General features: G+C 37.4%; 1 protein-coding gene across 2 annotated transcripts in view; it reads left to right on the forward strand.

The window, feature by feature from the left end:
• CABCOCO1 (ciliary associated calcium binding coiled-coil 1) overlaps window positions 1–20,269 on the forward strand; it is a 133,474-nt gene that overhangs the window by 106,064 nt on the left and 7,141 nt on the right. Inside the window, exon 8 of one of the 2 annotated variants that reach the window (XM_081075305.1) lies at window positions 415–1,375. The exons of the other annotated variant lie outside the window; for it this stretch is intronic. Coding sequence (XP_080931431.1) covers window positions 415–489 — 75 coding nt within the window. The 3' untranslated portion in view covers window positions 490–1,375. Of the gene's footprint in view, window positions 1–414; window positions 1,376–20,269 lie in introns of those variants that run through there. 2 annotated transcript variants of the gene reach the window in all.

The raw sequence follows: 20,269 nt of genomic DNA on the forward strand, positions 1-20,269 counted from the left end.
AGAATGTATTCCATGGGAGACAAGAAAGAACATTTATTGCAAAGGGGTGGGCAGACCAATAACACTGCAATAACTGAGCCCTGAGCAGTTATTCTGATTCGGTGCTTATTGGTAAAGTCTGTCTGAAAATACAGATAAATTATCCTATCTTCCAACACAAGGCTGTGTGAAAAATGGCTGTCCAAATACCACTTCCTGTTCATGGCAGACATGCTATACATTGGGAATGTGCAGAGAAATATGATAAAGTGTTATCACATCACGACAGGCTGAAACACGGCTATGTCTGCAAAACAGGAAGGTGTGTGAGGGATAATGTCTGTCTTTAGGCTCTATAGTATGTCAAAACCACAAAGACAATGTGCAGCAAAAGATAGCTCCCTCATAACCACTTTTTTATGATTGTCTTCACAGACCGAGATAAACGAAAAGCTGCAAATACAGGAAGAGGCTTTTAATGCACGAATAGAAAAATTGAAAAAGGCCTGAGGACTCAGGCCAGAGAGTGATGCTAAACTTCACAGAAACAAACAAAACCAGTCAGAATAATGGACTCTCTAGAGTATCAACCCTCCTTCATTCAGTTGGGAGGGGAAAACCAAGGTCCGCGTTTTATTACCCTAAGTCATTAGAAAAGTATTGGCCCCAACTTTGCTATCTCTTGTCCCATAACAGCGTCTGAATTTATTGCCTCTGAGTGTAATAGGAGCATTTTGTATACAAGAGTTTGGAGAATTATATATAGAAATACAATTACTTTTACAATACTCCCTTGACATTTTTGACTAATAAATGTTATCCATCTTCAAGGAGAATGAAGCCAACTTTTTTAAAAAACGAAAAATAATAATTTTATCCATATTGACCCAAATGAACCTCCACATTAATGGAGTACTGTGAACAGATACTGCTACCTCACTACTGACAGAAAACTTGCTAAACAATAGCTATTCAAATGCATATAGTAGGGTTTTTTTTCCTTAAATCATTTGGTTTTCTTGAGGATAAAACTTGCTAAACAAAAGCTATTCAAATGCATATAGTAGGATTTTTTTTTCTTAAATCATTTGGTTTTCTTATTTAAATGTTTCAGTGTGAAACCAATTTTCTGAAATTATATAATGCAGTTTGAAGCACTTTAATTTATTCTGTACTGTATTTGTTATTTCTAATCTTGTTACTCTCCCAGGAGAATACATGACCTATATAAAAAGAAGCAATGTATAAATGGTTATTAAAGACCAAACTATATATAGATTGTAAAAATCTTAAATACAAATCAAAAGCACAGAGCTCTTAAAATTAACCATTATATTGCAGTAGAATGATTGAAAACATCTCAAGCCTGTAAGTACCTTTATTAAAATATAATTTCAAAAGAAAAATATCTCTTTGCCAACTGCTTGTCCCTAGTTGGACAAATTAAATTAATTACTACTTAGACCCTTTCCAAATGTCTTAGACTTCAGACTGTTCTAGAATAGAGAGCATTACTAGAAGGGGACAGTTCCTTAAAAATCTCCAGTTTTATAGTGGAACCAGATGTACGTGCACCTAGGTGGTACTTGCACCTTGGTTGAATATGTTTGTGCTCTAAACTTGACCTATAACCTTACCTTCACCATCAGTACCAAAGGGATTGCCCAAAGTGAATTCATTTTGGACAGAGATAGATCTAACAGCATTTGGTAATTTTCTAACTACCCGATCAGCAAAGTAAGAGAAGTCCTTGAGATGAAACCATGTTTATTGTTCATATAGTTCCAAGTCTGGAAGGCCCGGACATGTGCTGAGATGTGTTTTTTTATTTTTCTTGCGCTGTCCTTCCTAATTGAAAATGTTCATGGCCATAGGAGACCCCTAGGAGGGCTCACAAGTCTTGATTCCATCAAGCAGTCTTTTCTCCAGGGAAAACAGAGGTGAAACTAGAGAAACCTCAAGCTGGGAATAAAGGAGCCTCTAGAAATCACCAAACACAGCTTCAAATGCAATCATTGGCACAGAAGGGACCTGCATTTGTAATAAAGAGTGCTTATTTTCAGCAACGGTACCAAGATTCTAAAACTGAATGAAAAATCCAGTACGATCTCTAAAAAATACACAGAGACTATATACTGTAAACATGCCTAAAGCATGCCTCTGGAGTAAGACTCCCAGAGTTTGATACTGGCTTTACCATTGGCTAGTGTGGGACTTTGCTAGGCTACTAAACCTCTATTTGCTCGTCTGTTAAATGGACATAATACTTATTTTCAAAGTAGCTATGAGGATTTCATAAATTCAGATTAAAAAGATTTTGTTGTAAGGTTTGGTTTTTATTTACCTCTTAGGATACCTAAAAAGCCACTGTCCATCCCTAATACCCACTGTCCACTTGTTTCATCAGCCTCTTTGCCAGCCTTCTCTGTCTCTCCCCTCTCCCCATGTGTCCTCCCACAGTAACCACTTTGCCGCCCTGCTGTCGCACATCGTTCATGTTGGAGCTGCCCATGGCTCTCTGAGGCAGCCTCACTTTAACATCTAATAATAATAAGAGAAAGAGCAATCATAGTAGCAGTAGTTACAATTTTTAATTCACAGTCTCTGCTCTTTAAAATTAATTTCAAACTGGTAAAGAAATATATGCATTCAGTTATTTTTTTAAAAAAAGTGTAGACAATGAAAAATAAATTTCACCCTAGCTAGATACCATCATTTGTCTCCCCTCGAGGCAACTATAGCTTCCAGTAAGTCCTTGGGAAAGTACTTTTTGTCCATTTAAACAATTGCATGTTTGTGTACAGTGGTCTTTAAAAAAAAACACAACTTGCATTGTTTTTACATTACCTTTTTTATCAAATAATAGAGATAATTCTCTATCAGTACATAAATGACCATATAGTATTTCATTTTTGCAATTCCATAGCTTTTCAAACTAATCCAGTTGATGAACTTTTTATTGTTTCCAGTACTTCACTATCACAATGCCGCACTGTCATCTTTGTAAACATGATCATACCTGTAGGATGTATTCCTAGAGGAAGCAACTTCTAGGTCAGATTTTATTTGCCTTTGCAATTTTGATAGATATTATCTAAGTGCCTTCTGAAGATATTTCACCAATAGTGTGTTACATTTCCTTTTTCTCTACATTGTTACCAACACCATGCTTTGCCCAATTTTTCATCTGTAATATTCTCATATTATACATAGAAAATAATGTCACACTATTGTTTTAATTTGCATTTATTGTTTTACTCTACATGAACTGAGCCCATTACATATGTTTATAAACAAATTTTACACACACATACACACACACACACACACAGTGTGCCAAAAAATGTATACACATTTTAAGGAAGGAAAAAACTATTAAAATTGTAATACTCAATATATACCAATAACAAAAGATGATTACAAGTCATATGTATATATTTTTGGCATCCCCCATACATATTTAAATTATATATGTATGTATTTGACAATAGACAGATATTGTCAGCCTCATTTTATTTATAAATTGTGGATTCTGAAGCTTAGAGATTATGAACCAAGTTACATAATTGTGTAACTTGAACCAAGTTACACAATTAATAATTGATGGATCAGAGTTTCAACCCCAGTTCTGACCTATTTTACAGATGAGGAAACTGGGACACAGAAATTTTAAGTAATTTTCTCATGATCACACATCCAGTAAATGGTAGAACCAGGTTTTGAACTTGGGTGTGTATGATTACAAAACTTACATATTTAACCTTCATCTTCATCTAACTATCTCATACTCCAGATGAAGCAAAGTGAAAACTGACCTTTCTTTTTTGTCATTAGTTATAATAAGGGAACAAATTCATTTATGGTGTTAGCATATTAAGTATTTAGAAAATTTATGCAAGGCTCGAATGTATAACCCAGCTTCATTCGTTCATTCATTCATTCATTCATTTGTATATTCAATGAATACCTACTATGTGTAATGGCATTTAGTACTGAGCCAAACAGACATGGCCTCTACCCTAATAATCTAGTTGGGAAGACAGTTCATACTAACTATGAGAAAGACAAGCTTCAGGGAATTATGGCAGTGTTGGACAAAGAAACTTGATCTAGCTTGGGAGGTCAGGGAAGTGACCCATGGATTTTGATATTTGGGTTGGGATCTGAGGGATAGGTAGAATTGAGCTAGACAGAAGAAGGTGAAGGAAGATGGGTTTCAGGCAGAGAGAGTAACATGTGCAAAGTCTCTGGGACACAAGATGAGGCTGAATAATTGGCCACAGCCAGAGCTCTCACAAGGGTCTCTACACCACATACAGATTTTTATTTTTAACCTAAAATAAATGGGAACTTGTTGATAAATTTTAAGTAGCAAGTGACATCACATTAGTATTTTTAAAAAGGCCACCTCCCTAGTACCAGGACTTCTATCCATGGAGACTTGGAAAAAGTAGTCTCATGAAAGGATCCCTACTGTTAATGGTGCTATGGATCTACTTCTTAGTGATTTTCAAGAGTGGAAAATAAAGAAAATTTTTGACTTTTTTAAAGTTCCAGGGTCCACCTACTCTTTGGCCCATAAGGCAGCCCCCTGAAGAGCCAATTAAAAAACAATACCAACCTATATCACTTAGAAAAGCAGCAACCTTTCTCTTATCATCCACAGTGAGATATTTTTCTTCCATTTGCAGGAATAATTTGGAGCATTTTTTCCTTCACCCCCATGATAAATTTCAAAGAGAAAATATATTCATTCTGTTATGAACAAGCCACCGCCTGCCACTGTTACAGGTATTCACAGGCTCTGTTGGGCCTAAATATAGCCGTGGAGTCATTTTTCCAAAATCCAAATATAAAGCCCCTATTTCTATCCTCCATTTGATTGGAACCATTCAACCATCCTGGTAGATAATAAGTTTGCATGTTCTTAGATTGCATTTTATTATGCTTCAGTTCCCCAGGAGAATAAACGCTCTCCTTTTCCCAACAATTGTAGAAGAGAAATACTTCTGACATCTCAAATTTCAGAGTCTTAAGAAGATGTCTCTCGTCTGGACATCAAAGTCCTTTTTTATTTTTTTTCTGGACATTGATTTGTTAAATAAGAGAAGTCAGGAGCCCTTCATGGCAGCCAAAACACCTATTAATTTAAGCAAAAATAATATTGATTTAAATAATATCATATTTGGGGAATTTAAATTCCAAAACAGAGAGAGAATAGTAAAATCATTTTTTGTGTTTAGGCTCCCTTCCCTTTTCATGAAAGTACCAGCAGTGGAGATCGGCTTATTGCTTTAGTCAGAGCTGCCTAAGAGTTCTGGAATTATATTTAACTTTTAGCTTCAGATAATGTTCAGTGCAATGGTCATTTTGGCGATTGTTTCTTCTTTTTGTTTGTTTGGTTTTTTTTGTTTGTTGTTTTGTTTGGGTTTTTTTTTTGGTTTTTTTGTTTGTTTTGCTTCTTCTTTTTAATCTAGTCTATAACCTATTCTGGGTACTTTCTAGGCACAGAGAGAAAATAAGACAGATAAGGTCCTTGACTTCATGGAGTTCATGGAATTGATAAAGTTTGTATTCTAGAGGCAGGTGATAAACAAGTGAATAAATAGGGTGCTTTTAGATAACAATAAATGATGCCAACGATTAAAGCCAATGCGGCAGAAAGTTCCGGGACATAGGAGAGCTCCTTTACCTGGGGTGCTCCAACAACTCTTCTTGAAAGGGGTGACTTTTGAGCTGACCAGAATGGAAGGAACCAGCCATGGACCACACCGTGAAACATTTGTTCCAGGCAGTGAGGATAGCAAATAAAGTGATTTGCCAAGTAGAACCTCTGATCCCTCAAAGCAGCTCTCAGGACCTCACTCCTGGGAAATAACCAGGGCTGCTTTGTGACCTCAGACCCTCACATTCCTAATCCAACGCTTTCCCATCCTGTTGGCATGGGCATATTGCCCTACGTTTTGTTTCCAAAAAAAAAAAAAGGAGCATTATAGCCACAAAAAGGCTTATCAGGAAACTCCCAACCCCAAATAAGCCCACCTACTTAAAAGAATCTTGGTCTAAATCTTTGCAGAAGAATTCCAAATAAATTATGTAGGTACTCCACTCCAGAAGAGGAGGACTGTAACTCCCACTCATTATGTGTAGGTGGCGCATAATGACTTTTTTCCAAAGAATACAATATGGAAAAGTGCGGGGAAAGAGTACCTTTGCTGTTAAGAATCCTGACAACACTACTTCTGCCACATGATCAAGGTCAACCCACATCAAGAGTTAAAAACCATGTTGATGGCATGTACACTTGATATGAGATACTGAAAATAGTACTTTACTTCTGAGGTCTTCCTACGAAAAACCAGAATCCCTCTCTAATCAGAAGAAAAACATCAGGCAAATTCCAATAGAGAAACATCCTACAATATATCTGATCAGTACTCCTCAAAACTGTAAAGTCACCAAAAACAAGGAAAGTATGAGGAAATGGCGCATCCAAAAGAAGAGACATGACAACAAATGTACTGTGGAATCCTGGATGTGATTCTGGAACAGAAAAAGGAAATCTAAAGAGATATGAATAAACTATGAATGTTAGTTCATAAAAATGTATTATCAGTGTATTAATTTTGCCAAATGTATCATATTAATGTAACATTAATAACAATAATTATTAATAGTAATAATAAGGGAAACTGGTGGGGAAGAGGGACCGTATATGGGAATGCTGTACTTATCTACTCAATCTTTCTGTAAATCTAAAACTGTTCTAAAAAATAGCCTATGAATTTCAAAGAATGTTAATGAAAACAAAATTCGTTAAAAGGAATGATGCCCACCATCAGATTTCGCCATTGATGGAATGACACCCTCTTATAAATGACACATGAAAAATCAACTATGGCCATTTGGCACACTACATACTTATAAAGAAGGAAAAAGAATCCCATTTTAAAGAGGAAATTGCAAACTTAATCAGTCCTGAGTCTCTCCTTACTTTCTGAGTTCCATGGTAGAATTTGAAACATTCTAAAAATGTGCATAGCTCATAAAAGCAGAGAATAGATTGGTTCCTTTTAAGTACCTAACTCTCTAAAGTATAATATGATAATATGGTCTATCAGCTAACCTTAAATAAAGTGATCAACCATTTATAGAATGGTCCCAGTCTCTCAAGCTGTTCTCAGTTAAGTAAGTCTCCTCTGGATCCCACTAAGACATCTCTAAATGAGCATTCTTGGTCTTATAGTACATGGAAAATGATATTTTGAATAGGTCGATGGATGGATAGATGATGATTAATAGATAAATGACTGAAGATGATAGATATAGATAGATAGATAGATAGATAGATAGATAGATAGATAGATAGGTGATAGATAGATAGATAGATGATAGATAGAAGATAGATAGATAGATAGATAGATAGATAGATAGATAGATAGATAGATAGATGATAGATAGATAGATGATAGATAGATAGATAGATAGATAGATAGATAGATAGATAGATAGATAGATAGAGATAGATATAAGTGATATCCAGCAACTTGTAATCAGGCTTGGTAATGATCATCTGCCAGTCTATCTACAAAAAAGAGTTAAAATAACCTAGATATTAATCTTTTTAATAGAATATAAATCTCAAAATCAAATGGAGAAAAAAAAATAGCCTCCATTCCTATTCCAGTGAAATCTTATATTAATGTACTGTCAATACATAGCCTTCATAATACCAAGGCCCCAAACAACCAGAATAAAAGGAATACTACTCATCTTCCAACCCCATACAGGAGTTAATCCCTTCCAACGACCAACAAAATGTTGGTAGATTTTATTTCCATATCTCTTTCTGTATAATAATGGATGCTATTATTTTTTATGAACCCTGTCCAGGCTCCTTTTTGGTTGTTATTGTACCTTATGGATTAGGATAAAGCTTGCCCTGAATCTGTAATAGTCAAAAATTCAAAATGGAAGACTAAAAAGTGTTCTAACCTTGCTGGAACTTATTACACCAGCTTAGGAAACATAATTATGTGACTGAATGAATGTAATGACCCACAGGATTCAATTTTAAAACAGTAGAACCATGGTGCTGAAAATCTTAAATATTATATAGTTCACTCCTTTCACAGTGAAGAAACTGAGGCCCTGAAAAGTGAAGACTTTGTGATCACATGGCTAATTTGTGGAAGGAAATAGAATCCAGATATTATATTCTTCCGTTCCTTCTTCTTTTCTTCTTTTTTTCCTTTCTTCCTTTTCTTTCTTCCTTCCTTCATTCCTTCCTTCCTTCCTTTCTTCATTCCTTCCTTCCTTCCTTCCATTTTTCCTTTCTTCCTTCCTTCAAACATGCTTATATTCAACAAATTGTTTACTGAGTATCTTCTGTGGATCAGAAGCTATGCTAAATGTTTATAAGCAAAAACAGACATAACCTCTGACCTTATGGAGTTTACAGACTAGTGGGAGAAGTGGATTTTAACCAATCACACAAATAATTATAAAAGAAGAACTGTGATCGGTGCTATTAAAAAAGGTATGCTCTGCAATGAAAGCTTATTTAGAGGAAGTTTCCACTGGGAGAGTCACGCAGAAAGGATGAATAGACACTAACTAGGCAAAGAGGGGAGAAAAGTGTTCAGTCACAGGAACAGCAAGTGCAAATTCCCTACGGAAAGAGAAGATGGAAAATAGAGGATGTGAAAAGGGACCTGGGTGGTTGGATCCTCAAAAGTGAGAAAGAGAACTTTGCAAAATTGAAAATGAATAGGTAAGTGGATATTAGATTATGCAGAGTTTTATATGTCAGCATAAAGAGTTTTGTCTTTGTCCTAAATACAATGAAAAGTCATTGAAAGATTTTAAGCAGAGACTTGGAGGTGATTGGTGAAGTACAAGCACATTTGCCCTACACAAAGATGCCTCTAATTTCAGCGGGGAGAATGGAGAAGAGACCAGAGAGGATGGGGTCAGTTAGGAGACTTTTCTAGCCCAGTCCTCTTTCTGTTACACCACATATGTGTCACAACCTGTCCATGAAAATCCATTCTCCCATTATTCCTAAGCACATTCCTGAACCCCATTTCTCAGATCCCTTTGCAATGACCGTGTTTCCCAAAAAATAAGATCTAGCCACACAATCAGCTCTAATGCATCTTTTGGAGCAAAAATTAATATAAGACCCGGTCTCATTTTACTATAATATAAGACCGTGTCTTATATAATGTATACTATAAGACCGGGTCTTATATTAATTTTTGCTGCAAAAGACACATTAGAGCTGATTGTCTGGCGAGGTCTTGTTTTCAGAGAAACAGGTTAGGTGTGACCACATGACTAAGTCTCAGCCAGTGAAATGTGAGCAGAAGTGAAATGCACCACTTGAAGGGTGTTGCTCAAGACTAGCCAGCACGTCTTCTGTGTTCTCTCTTCCTCCTTTCTGCTGGCTGGATGGCAGTGAGGAGAGTGGCAATTTGAAGATAATAGAGCAACTGTCTGCCTGGGTTCCTGAATAACTACATGACAGGAGACACTTACCAACTTGGATAACTTCCAGATTGTCTTATGAGGGAGAAATAAGCGTCCATTTCTTAGCGTGACTTCATTCTTGGGTCTATCTGTTACAGCAATTTAGCCTGCCCTAATTAATGCAATGAATATGTCTGTCTGTGTTTATGCATAAGTAATATGTCTCATATGGGTCAATGTCTATAAACTTGGAAAACAACTAGCAAATTCATTAACAAGGGACCTACTTATAGTTTTATTGCATAAGGTAATTACTTCTTAGTTTATATAAGCCTACAGTCTCTCCTAAACTGACATTCTGTGAAATAATTGACTGAGCCTCACAAGTATGATGAATTGTACACTCAGGAATTTCCCACGAGAGGGCACACCTTAAATACTTTCTACTTTAAGTGAAGCTAGTAATTTTTTAAATGTCTATGGTTGGCTTGGGAATTCTCTAATATAATAAGAAAAGTATAAACAAGATTCTAAATTATGAATTTGCTAATAGTTTTTCCCTTAGGCCAAGGTTATTTCCTCAGCTGAAAAACTCTTGAATTCACTAAAAATTATTTATTAAATACCAATCCAGGAACCTGGCTGAGGCCCTTACTAGAACAAATATTGATATGTTGGCTACTATTGATACTGACTATATCCAGTTCTGAAGACTAATATGTCTTTCTGAAATATTATTCTAGTTGAGTAGTAGACATTTCCATAGGTTAAAAGAAAAAGCGCAGTCAGATCATAGATAGAGTTGGAAATAGAAACAGAATGTCCGTAGTTTTTCCCTCCCTCAAACATGCTCAGTCATTAGTTGTTCACTTGTTATCCGCGACCACCTGAATTAGTTAAAATGCTTTTGGCTAAAACGAGGTAAAATTCTAAACTCAAAATAGCTCAAACAATAACAAAAATGTGCAACATTATCTAAGAAAAAAGGAAGCTCAAAGGTAGGGCTCCTCAGTGACATCATGGCGAACCCAGATTATTTCTGTCTATGGTGCCATCGTTAGCATCTTGGCTTTTGTCCTCAGCATTCTCCCGTCATAGCCCCAAGATGGCAGCTACATTCTCACAAAAGGACCAAAAGCTCAAAAAAAAAAAAAAAAAAAAGTTTTTTCTTTTCTTACATTTCTTTTTGAACACAAGAACAACTTTTCCCAAAGCCTTCCAGGAGAATTCCTCCCGTGTCTCTTTTGCCAGAATTGTATCAGATGGCCAATTCCAAACCAGACACTGGGAAGGGAAGTAGAATTATCAGGATCGACTGAGGTGAGTCAAGATTCACCAAGTGGAGCTGAGGAGTGGCGCTGAAACATATGGTCAGCCAATAACTGAACACAATTGGGATTCTGTTAGAGAGAGAAAAAAAATTAGGCAATTGCCATTTCTAGTCCACCAAGTGATCTTGCCTACATACATTTTTGTTATTATTAAAGTTTCTTGGGGTGGCAATGATTAGTAAAGTTACATTGGTTTCAGGTGTACAATTCTGTAATACATCACCTATATATCAAACTGTGTGTTCACCACCCAGAGTCAGTTCTCCTTCCATCACCATATATGACCCCGTTTACCCTCATCTCTCACCCCTCACCCCCCTTACCCTCTGGTAACCACTAAACTATTGTCTGTGTCTATGAGTTCTTCTTTCTTCATTTGTTTGTCTTGCTCCTTTGTTGTTTTCAGTTTTATATACTACATATCAGTGAAGTCATACCGTTATCGACTTTTTCTGTCTGACTTATTTCGCTCAACATAATAACAGTGCCAAGACATGGAAACAACCAAAGGGTCCTTTGATAGATGATTGGATAAAGAAGATGTGGTATATATACACAATGGAATACTATTCTGCCATAAGAAAAGATGAAATAGTGCCTTTGCAACAACATGGATGGATCTTGAGATTATGATGCTAAGCTTGCATACATTTTATACCTTGGAATATCCTAGCCCTCTCAGCATTCTTCAATTCTAAATCTAGATAGATCAATCTTTTCTTCTTTATCAAAGATTATGCTGCTGGTACTGGTTATTATCTCTATGTGTGGGTGTGGTTTTTAAAATTTTTGTCATAGAAAAAGCTACTGTATTCCAACATGTCTCTGAAAACTAGCTAGAAATTTTTGAAACCAAACCTATTCTTCTCTTAAGGTGCTAGACTCATACTGAATTATTACCATTTCCTTTCTGTTGAAATTTTGATGACATGGTCATCATTCATTCAACCAAGTGTGACCATTTCAGATTCAGTTAAGTGTCTTTATTCAAGGTGTCCTCATAGGCTCTTTTATTTGTTAGAACTATTTCAAAGTAAATAGCCAGATGAATCACCAGAGAGCTACGAAACAAAACTCACGGGTCAGGGCTAAACTGAGGAAACAAACAAAAAGATGAGGCAATTACAGACTTGGGAAACTGTTCATGATATAATATTAAATGAAAAATCTATCATTCAATATATGTGTTTTGTGGGGGAAAATCGATAGGGAAAGGAAAAGCTCAAACAAAACAGGTGTTTTCTCTTGATGGTAAGATTTTAAATGTTTTTCTATATTTTTGATACAGCCTATATTAACTTTCCTTTTTAATAAGAAATAAACACTGCTTCTGATAGATTTATGCTACACCTTAGCCTTCAGTGTCATTGCCCTTTTCCCAGCTCTGGACCAACCCACTGGAAGCTTGAGCATTTTCCCAACCCTTTCTGGAACAGGTCGGGAGTCTTTACCAGGCAGCCATTAAAATGCAGCACATACTGTTTGGACCCAGGGAAGCAAAAATTGCTTCCCAGAAAGAGCTCCTGTTCTGAAGAAGCTTCCACCGTAAATCAGATACACACTGGGAAGCCCATAGCATTGAGTAAATAGATGGCACGTTGCCCTTATAGTTCCAGGACAATGTCTGGAGCTGGATTTCACAGATCCAGCTCAACACAGATCTGTCTCAACCAACCATGTGATGTGGGGCACGTTGCATGGCCCCACTGAGTCTCAGGTTTATTGTTTATAAAATGGATGGGTTGACAATAGGTAAAAGGAAGCAAAATTAAGACACCTTTTCCTAAAACTCAAGGGACATCCCTACCTTTAAAAACACTAGAAACTAGTCTTAAAGGAACACAGCATGTAAAAGAATATCTCAGATTGGCTTAAAATTGAAACACCAGATGCATTCCCATTAAAGTCAAGAATGAAATAAGGATTACAATTAAGGAAGTAATTGTATAAATACCTGTTTAATGTTTGTCTCCCAGCCCAAGCTATAGCTCTAGGAGGGCAGGGACTGTGTCTGTCTTGTTTATGTTCTGTCTCCAAGGTCTAGCACAGTTCCTGGCACAGAGTACATACTTCAGAAATATTCTGTAGAAAAAAGAGCAGAAGGCAAGATGACACACTGGCTGGTTGGCTGTTTTCACCACTAGTGTTTAGCTTTTCTTACCACAGCAGTAGGACGATACATAGATGTATAATTTAAAGTACCATTAACACAAAGCTAAAGTAGTTATATTTGTAGATTATAAGATTATGCACATTGAAAACCAATGTGAAAAACTATTTTTTTTTAAAAATCAGTGAAAATCACATGAAAAATAAATATTAAAAATAGATTTTCTATAAATGAACTGGTTAGAAAATATAACTGGAAAAAGCCTCTTACAATAGTAACAAACAAAGTGTAAAGGATCTGTCTGCAAAAATATATAAAACTTTCCTAAAGTGCATTTTGCTAGGTACAAATTTTAAACACAGTAAAGCTGTCATTGAAGTATATATAATGGCATTGACAATCTCAGGATTGTATTTGCTAATGTTAGTCTGAGGTCAACATAAATACTTAAAAAGTAATAAAGGACAAGTGCTTTCTGATTTAAAAAGCTTACAAAGCTAACATACTTAAAAGTAAGATATTAGTGCAAAAAATAGCAACCAAATTAGTGAACTAGAATAGAGAACCCAAAAAAAGGCCTTAATGCTAAGAACTGGTTTTATGGTAAAATTTAATCGGGTGACTGAGTCTGTGAACTTTGTCACTCAATCCTGACATCCCCTCTCAGAACTGCCAGTTACAGATAAGCAATTCAAGCTTCCTAAGCCTCAGTTCACTCATCTGTAAAATGAGGATAAACATAAGTATACTAGGACGTTGTTGTAAGGACCAAATGAAATGTATATTCATTAAAATTAAAAATTCATTAAAAATATTTAGCACAGTACCTACGTATACAATAAATGGTAGTAATCAAAGCAAAGGGAAGTAAAGAAATCTATAAGAAATGATGTTGAAACCATTAATTATTGGAAGAAAACTGCTTGTGGTATATATTTATGTTTTAGACATTGCATTTTGCAGAGCATTAAACGTAAATATTAAAAGCATTAGATGTAAATATTAAAGCATTAAATGTAACTATTAAAACTACAAAATAGCTAGAAGAACATATGACTGATTATTGTCCTGCTACTGGGATGGGGAGGGCTTTAACAAATAAAAGTAATGAAAAAACACCGCAGAGACTAGGCAAAAAGATTAATCTTAACTACAGAAAAAATTTGAGCTGCTCCATGTAAAAGGAAATTCACTGTAAGTAAAAAAAAGAAAACAAAAACTGAGAAAAATGCTTTTAGCAAGATGAGTGACAGATGCGAAGTTGATAACTCTGTTACATAGTTTTTTTAAATCAATAAAAAATGTTAATAACTCAGAAAAATTGCAGCGGATCCAAACAAATAATTCACAAATTAAAGAATAGTACAAATTGTCAGCAATAATTGTCAGCAATAATGGAAACTATTTAATCCATTCTGGACTTTCCAAATGCTATGTGTTTGATCTATTTAAAGCCAAACAAATCCATAAGGGGAACTATGGAAATGAAAGTATTTTGTACACCTCTATGTCAGGAACTGCTCAAATATGGGAAGCATTGTACGGCTCTCATTTAATCCCTATGTGTTAAGAATACTTTAAATATTTAAATAAGATATTAGAACAATATCTTATTTGGTAAATTGCAGCAGGCTGCTCACACCCTCTCTGCCACCCTATGCTCTTCTCTAACATGGCACATGTAGCTATCACACCTGACAATTTCCATGTCAAAAAAAGATGAGCATGAACTAAGTAGATGACAAAAGGTCCCTGAGGAAAACAAAAAGATCTAGTTCTGAGTCGCTCTCTAACCATGAGCTGAGAGCCAGACCCTGGAGGAGGCACATCACTTCTCCAAATGTATAGTTATTTAAATCAGTGTTTCTCTTAGACAGGCCTCTAATTCCTGCATTCCACTCTAGCCCTTCAGATTCATCAGGCAGGACCTGGAAATTGGCGTTTTTATCAGGCACTCCAATTAATGCACAGGTATGTTAAAGTTTGCAAGCCACTGTCACCACCAAGTCCCTTCTAATGCCAAAAAACAAGTATTTTGAAGGAAAAACATACGTGCTGAAGAGCAGCTCCCCTCTGTACATCTGAGAGTGACCACCCGCCCCAGCTCTCAAATTTGGCTTCTCAGATCCTTATTATATTTGAGTTGATATCTCTTTAGATTTGTTCTTTCAATCCTGTGTAGCAATTATACTCATCAAAGCTGCCGGTCTTGAAAAGTGCTTTCAGAAGGCACATAAATTCAACCTCAAGTCCTTATGATCCAGACATTTAATCACACCATAAAGTTAATGGAATCCAATTTGAATGTAGACACCTCAACAGCTACATTGCATTGAATTCACAGCATTCATAAAATGTTGGTCTGAAAATGAATCACCAGCCTAATGGAAAGTTTAGAGGGGAATGCTGCCCTCTCATTGGTCACTGTCAGGATCTTCAGTTACCAGGAAAAGGACCAGAGCTGTCAACACAACAGCGTAGCACAGGCAACCAGCCATGCCACTGGGAACTTTTCAACACTTAAAAACATAAAAGTTACATAGAAACTTTCAGATGCTCTTTAGGTTGTTTGGAAAGCCCATGGTTTGTAATTGTAATGATGTCCCAGGATCAGATGTCCCTTGTCAATTTAGGACTTCTCATCATTATCAGCCCAGAAATGGGTTGCTTTTTGGGTCTCCAGACCTTTGCCTGATCACCATAAAGTGTGTTTCTCCAGTGGCACATGGTCTCTGAGGTAAAAGGAAATAGGTACTATCTTTCCAAGGCCATAACAATCCATTACTTAAACAACAGAAAATAAAAATGCCACTGGCCCTCCAAGCAGCCAAATGTGGTCACAGTGTTTGGCATCTACTAGCTGAAGACAACTGTACGATTGATCTGAGCTTGCCATCCAGACATTTAACCATAGTGGGAACTCAACTTTGAATTGAAGTTCGGTGGGGTTTGTAGTTATTACGGAGCTATCCCCGAGAGCTCCTGTTATTGGGAATGCATTTTCACATTAGTGTTTCCACCTTAGATAAAGTGGCTTTGTCCAAAAGAACCTCAGGATCTGCAGAACTGCCTACATCAACCTTCTCAACTATGTTTTCTTTTCTTCAAGATTTCATAGTTATGGCTAAGCTAGTGGAAGGAAGACCAAATCCTTTCTTAATTTTTTAAAAGACAGCTGCCTGAATCCACCCATTCTTAAAAAGTTTTTTATCTGGAGTAAGAACCTTGCACATAAGGAAAGGAGGCAGGGGTCTCAAAATGTGCTGTATACTTTTTGAGTCTGATATGCTGAACTGCAAATTTAATCCACTGAAGTGGTTTCATGCAAACACTCCTCTCAAATTTCTTTTTTACAAAAATCTTGATGCATAATGTATTGAGTCTGAAAATGGATTAAGCTACATTTGGAGATGGTTTGAGTTTTTTGTTGTGTTTTTTTTTTTTTTTTTTTTTTTTTAAGCAAGCAAAAATGAGCAGAGATTTTTGTTGTTGCCTTTTTTAACCCTTCTTACTCAAGCAATCACACATGGATTCTGCCTTTTCAAAGCTGCCTTCCACATAATGTTTCATGTCTTTTTTTTTCCTGTCAAAAAGCTTGAAATGTTAAAAGTTGTAATTAAATATGTGAAGAGTGAATTAGATTCATTTCCCTCAGATTTTACAACTAAAGCAAGTAAATAAAATGGTAAAACTCCTGGAAGATAATTCAGTAACCAAATAAGCATGAGTGGAATTTTACTGAATAAAATATTTCCTAATACCCCACAATTTAATCACCCTGAAGACTGTGGCCATAGATAGAATACTAGTCTATGTGTTTGAGGGAACAGGTGTGGCAAATGGTCACCCATTCCTACTGGTGACAGAAAGGTGAAAAAGGAGATGGCCAGGGAAAGTTGTCAAAGACTCCAGAAGAATCTCAAAAGACTTGACTACAATCTCATAGTTACATTTCAATGGGTCAATACATTTGTAATGCTCTGTTTCATCATTTGCTTATTTTTACATGTCATTTAAATACTATGTAAATTATATTGGGCAGAGAATTGCAGCTAGAATGAGGTTTGGGCTCAAGTTTTAAGTCTGACCCTCCATAGTTATGTAATCTTAAACTCACTTGCTCTCACTGGTTTCAGTTGCATCATCTCCAAGTAAGGAGAACCCTGCTCCTAGTTACCCATCTGCATCTGGGGCCATTGGGGGAACAAATGAGATGGGTGGGAAAGTACTTTGTAAAGTATCAAGCTTCGTGGACCCTGATGAATTCTCTATGTTGGGTAAACTACTGCTTTCTCCTGAGAAAACGGTGGCAACCTTGGCTCTTCTCCCACATCGTTCTTCATCCAGGTTGCCCCAAAACTATGGGTGAGGGGAACAAGCTGTTCTAAAGGGAGACCTCCAGCTGCTGCAGCTCTGATCACTTCCGGTGGGCTCCACGTACACTGCCCCAATGAGATTTGAAGCTGACACAGCCCTCCCTGTGACATTGAAAACCATGGCTTCAGACAAATATGGAGAAACAACACCCCCAGCCCAACATTTCTCATGGCCTCCATGCTGAACTCTCACTTGACTTACCTTGTTTCTGACCTTGTGACGAACCCTTTAGCTGTTGTTTGTCTCGCCTCTCCCACTTCGTAGATACTTCCATTTCCCTGGTTTGGGCTTTTTGATTCTCTGCTTCATCATGATTCAAATGAGTCACTTAACCACACTCCCATGACCCACTCCACCTAGGTCTCAGGACCTTTCACCCCAGCCCTATGAATGGGACACAGACAAAGAGAAGGCTTTATATGCAGATGTAAGAGCTGAGATGTGCCTCCCCAAAACGGCAGCATAAGAATTTATGTCAGCACTGAGGATATTTTCTCTTTTGGAGCTATAGACTTAAACCAATTGGACAATTTCAAATTCTATGGAATAGGTACCTTGGGTGAAGGTGACAAGGGGAAGGGGTAGTTGCCCCTCCCCCCTCACCTCACCTTCCTACTTTAAATGTAAGCACATACCAACATGTGCCAAAACACAGAGGGACCACATTCTGTTTGTGCGTTCCCATATAGACCTTGATTCGTGGATGTATTGAATGGGGAATGAAGACTAAATCAAAGTCAAATCCATTCCCCATGATATCACAATAATATAGACTTTATTAAACTTTTATTTTAAATTCTTACAATGTAGTGAGAGCAAGACCATGCCTGCCTTCTTCATTGGAGTATTTCTAGAACCCAGCACACAGGAGGCATTTAAAAAAGATTTGTTGCCTGCATAAAAACATAAGAAGAAAAAACAAAGTAATATTTGAAAGATTTCTTATTATCTGATGCTGATAGAGAGTCAAGTTAATGATTTAGAGAACAAGTATCTAGCAGTACAGCTCACTAATACCTTTTAAAATGTGTTGATGCTCATAAATCCAAAATAAACGACCTGTAAAATCACTTAAGAAGAAATAATATGCATTTAATCAGGCTTCCGGAGGAAAGTCTGAGGAAAAAGCTGAGAATTTCAAGAGAATTATTAAATCCCTTCAAATTCAATTGCTGGCCGATCACAGACACGCCACATGTCCCTCTGACCACAGGGCTGTCACTTTAGGCAGTCTCGCTCAGCCCTTCGTTGTGAAACTCCTAAATTACAGCCACCTCCTGGAGCCAGAGGGAAAGGCTTTGGATCAACTGAAAAGGGTAGGTCCTCTTACATGTCTACCCAGCATGCTTTTCCACATTCCACAGAGGCACCTGAAATAAAGGGGGAGAAATTGAACCCACCCCCCGCATGCTAAAGCCAGCATCTTCAAAGTCTTACACAGGGATTTAGCTTCAAGTCACAAGGGCGCTTCCTCTAGCAAATAAAATTCAAAACACTGTGAAATGCCACTCTGTACCTCTGCTTTATAATCCTGTTGAAGTTTTTGGAATTTAACCGTGTTCTGGTACCTTCCGTGCCATCCTGGATTTTACCTTTTAGTCTGCTAATGAGCATTACTTTACCTTTCCCGGAGTTTGATTAAGGTCCTCAGGGTGGTAGTAAAATGGATCCATCTTTTTGTTACAAACTCAATTAGCAGAAGTTGGAATTGCTCTCTTCCACAAAGTTAAATAAATTGTTAATGAGAAATTTACCTTCGCTTGATTCGCTAGTTGCCTTATTAGCTTGAAGTCAACACTATTAAAGGAGAAGATGTTTATTAAAGCTTAAGGTGTTTGCTGGATTGAATGTTAAAAAGAAGGCAGGGTAGTGCTGCTGACTGCTTGCTTCCAAAACCCAGAGGGTCTTTCACGCTCCATCCCAAATGAGCAACTCAGAACCCTCACTTGGGGTCCCCTCATCAAGGAAATAGCAATTTATGTGATAGGTAAAAGTGCCCCCATTCCTGGCCTGAAGAAAGGTCACTCAGTTGCAGGTGAGTCTGAACACCTTTTCTCCTCTAGTAAGGAGGGACCTAAGTCATGTTGGAGGAGGTCATCAAGAGGAAATGACTGCCAGTTGATCCTTGAACTGGACCTGGGCAATTGGAGGCTCCTTATCCCCTTCCCTGACCTTGGAATATACGTTCCACTCATTGTTCCTATAGTGCGAGCCATTTTCAAGAACGTAGCCTTGAGAGAGCAATGTGTTATTGAGACCAGCTGGAGAGTGTATGCAGCTGCACCCTGTTAAGGCCTCTCTATAAACTTTTAAGATTCTGGCATATGGGTGCAGAGATCTACTCATCTTGTAGATCCCCAACACAAGCCTCCTCAGTAATTTCCTTTCGCTTTTTAAAACTGCCACCTACCAATTTAGAGTGTTCTGCCTCTTTCTCCGGTCTCTCCTTGCCCTTCATGTGCAGGGGTCAGTTTGCAAAGCAAAGAAACAACCCCACCATAAATGTCAGGAAAATAGAAGGAGTCTATTAACTCAAGAAATTTCACATGCAGACCTCAAAATCACCACCGCCCCAAAAACGTAATGTCTCCCTGATGTAGCATTCCTAAAATGCCTCATCTTAATAACCAGGACCAGGCAATGTTGTGAGGTCAGTCAAGGTTGTTTGCAGCCCCTTCTCCATTTCTCTCTCAGGAGTGCTTCCCTGTTCCTCCACCATTACCGCTGTGGTACAATCTGCAGGCCAGTTCAGTTTCCATGGCCCTGCAGAAGCTGACACAGTAAATGGTCTCTTTCCCCAGCGTGCTCTACAGCTTAGGTTCCACATGAGACCTGGTGTCAGCCAAGCAGACACTCCCCAGGGGATTCAGATGGTGGAGGTAAACACTGAGGTGGAGTCTGCACTCACTACTTCTGCTGACCAGCAGTGCGGAGACATGTTGGGACTCTTAACAGAAGCCCCAAGGTCCAGACACCTGCATTGTAGCTACTGAGAGGCAAG

The sequence above is a fragment of the Rhinolophus hipposideros genome (genome assembly GCF_964194185.1).
Source record: "Rhinolophus hipposideros genome assembly, chromosome: 15".
Taxonomy (NCBI): Eukaryota; Metazoa; Chordata; class Mammalia; order Chiroptera; family Rhinolophidae; genus Rhinolophus; species Rhinolophus hipposideros.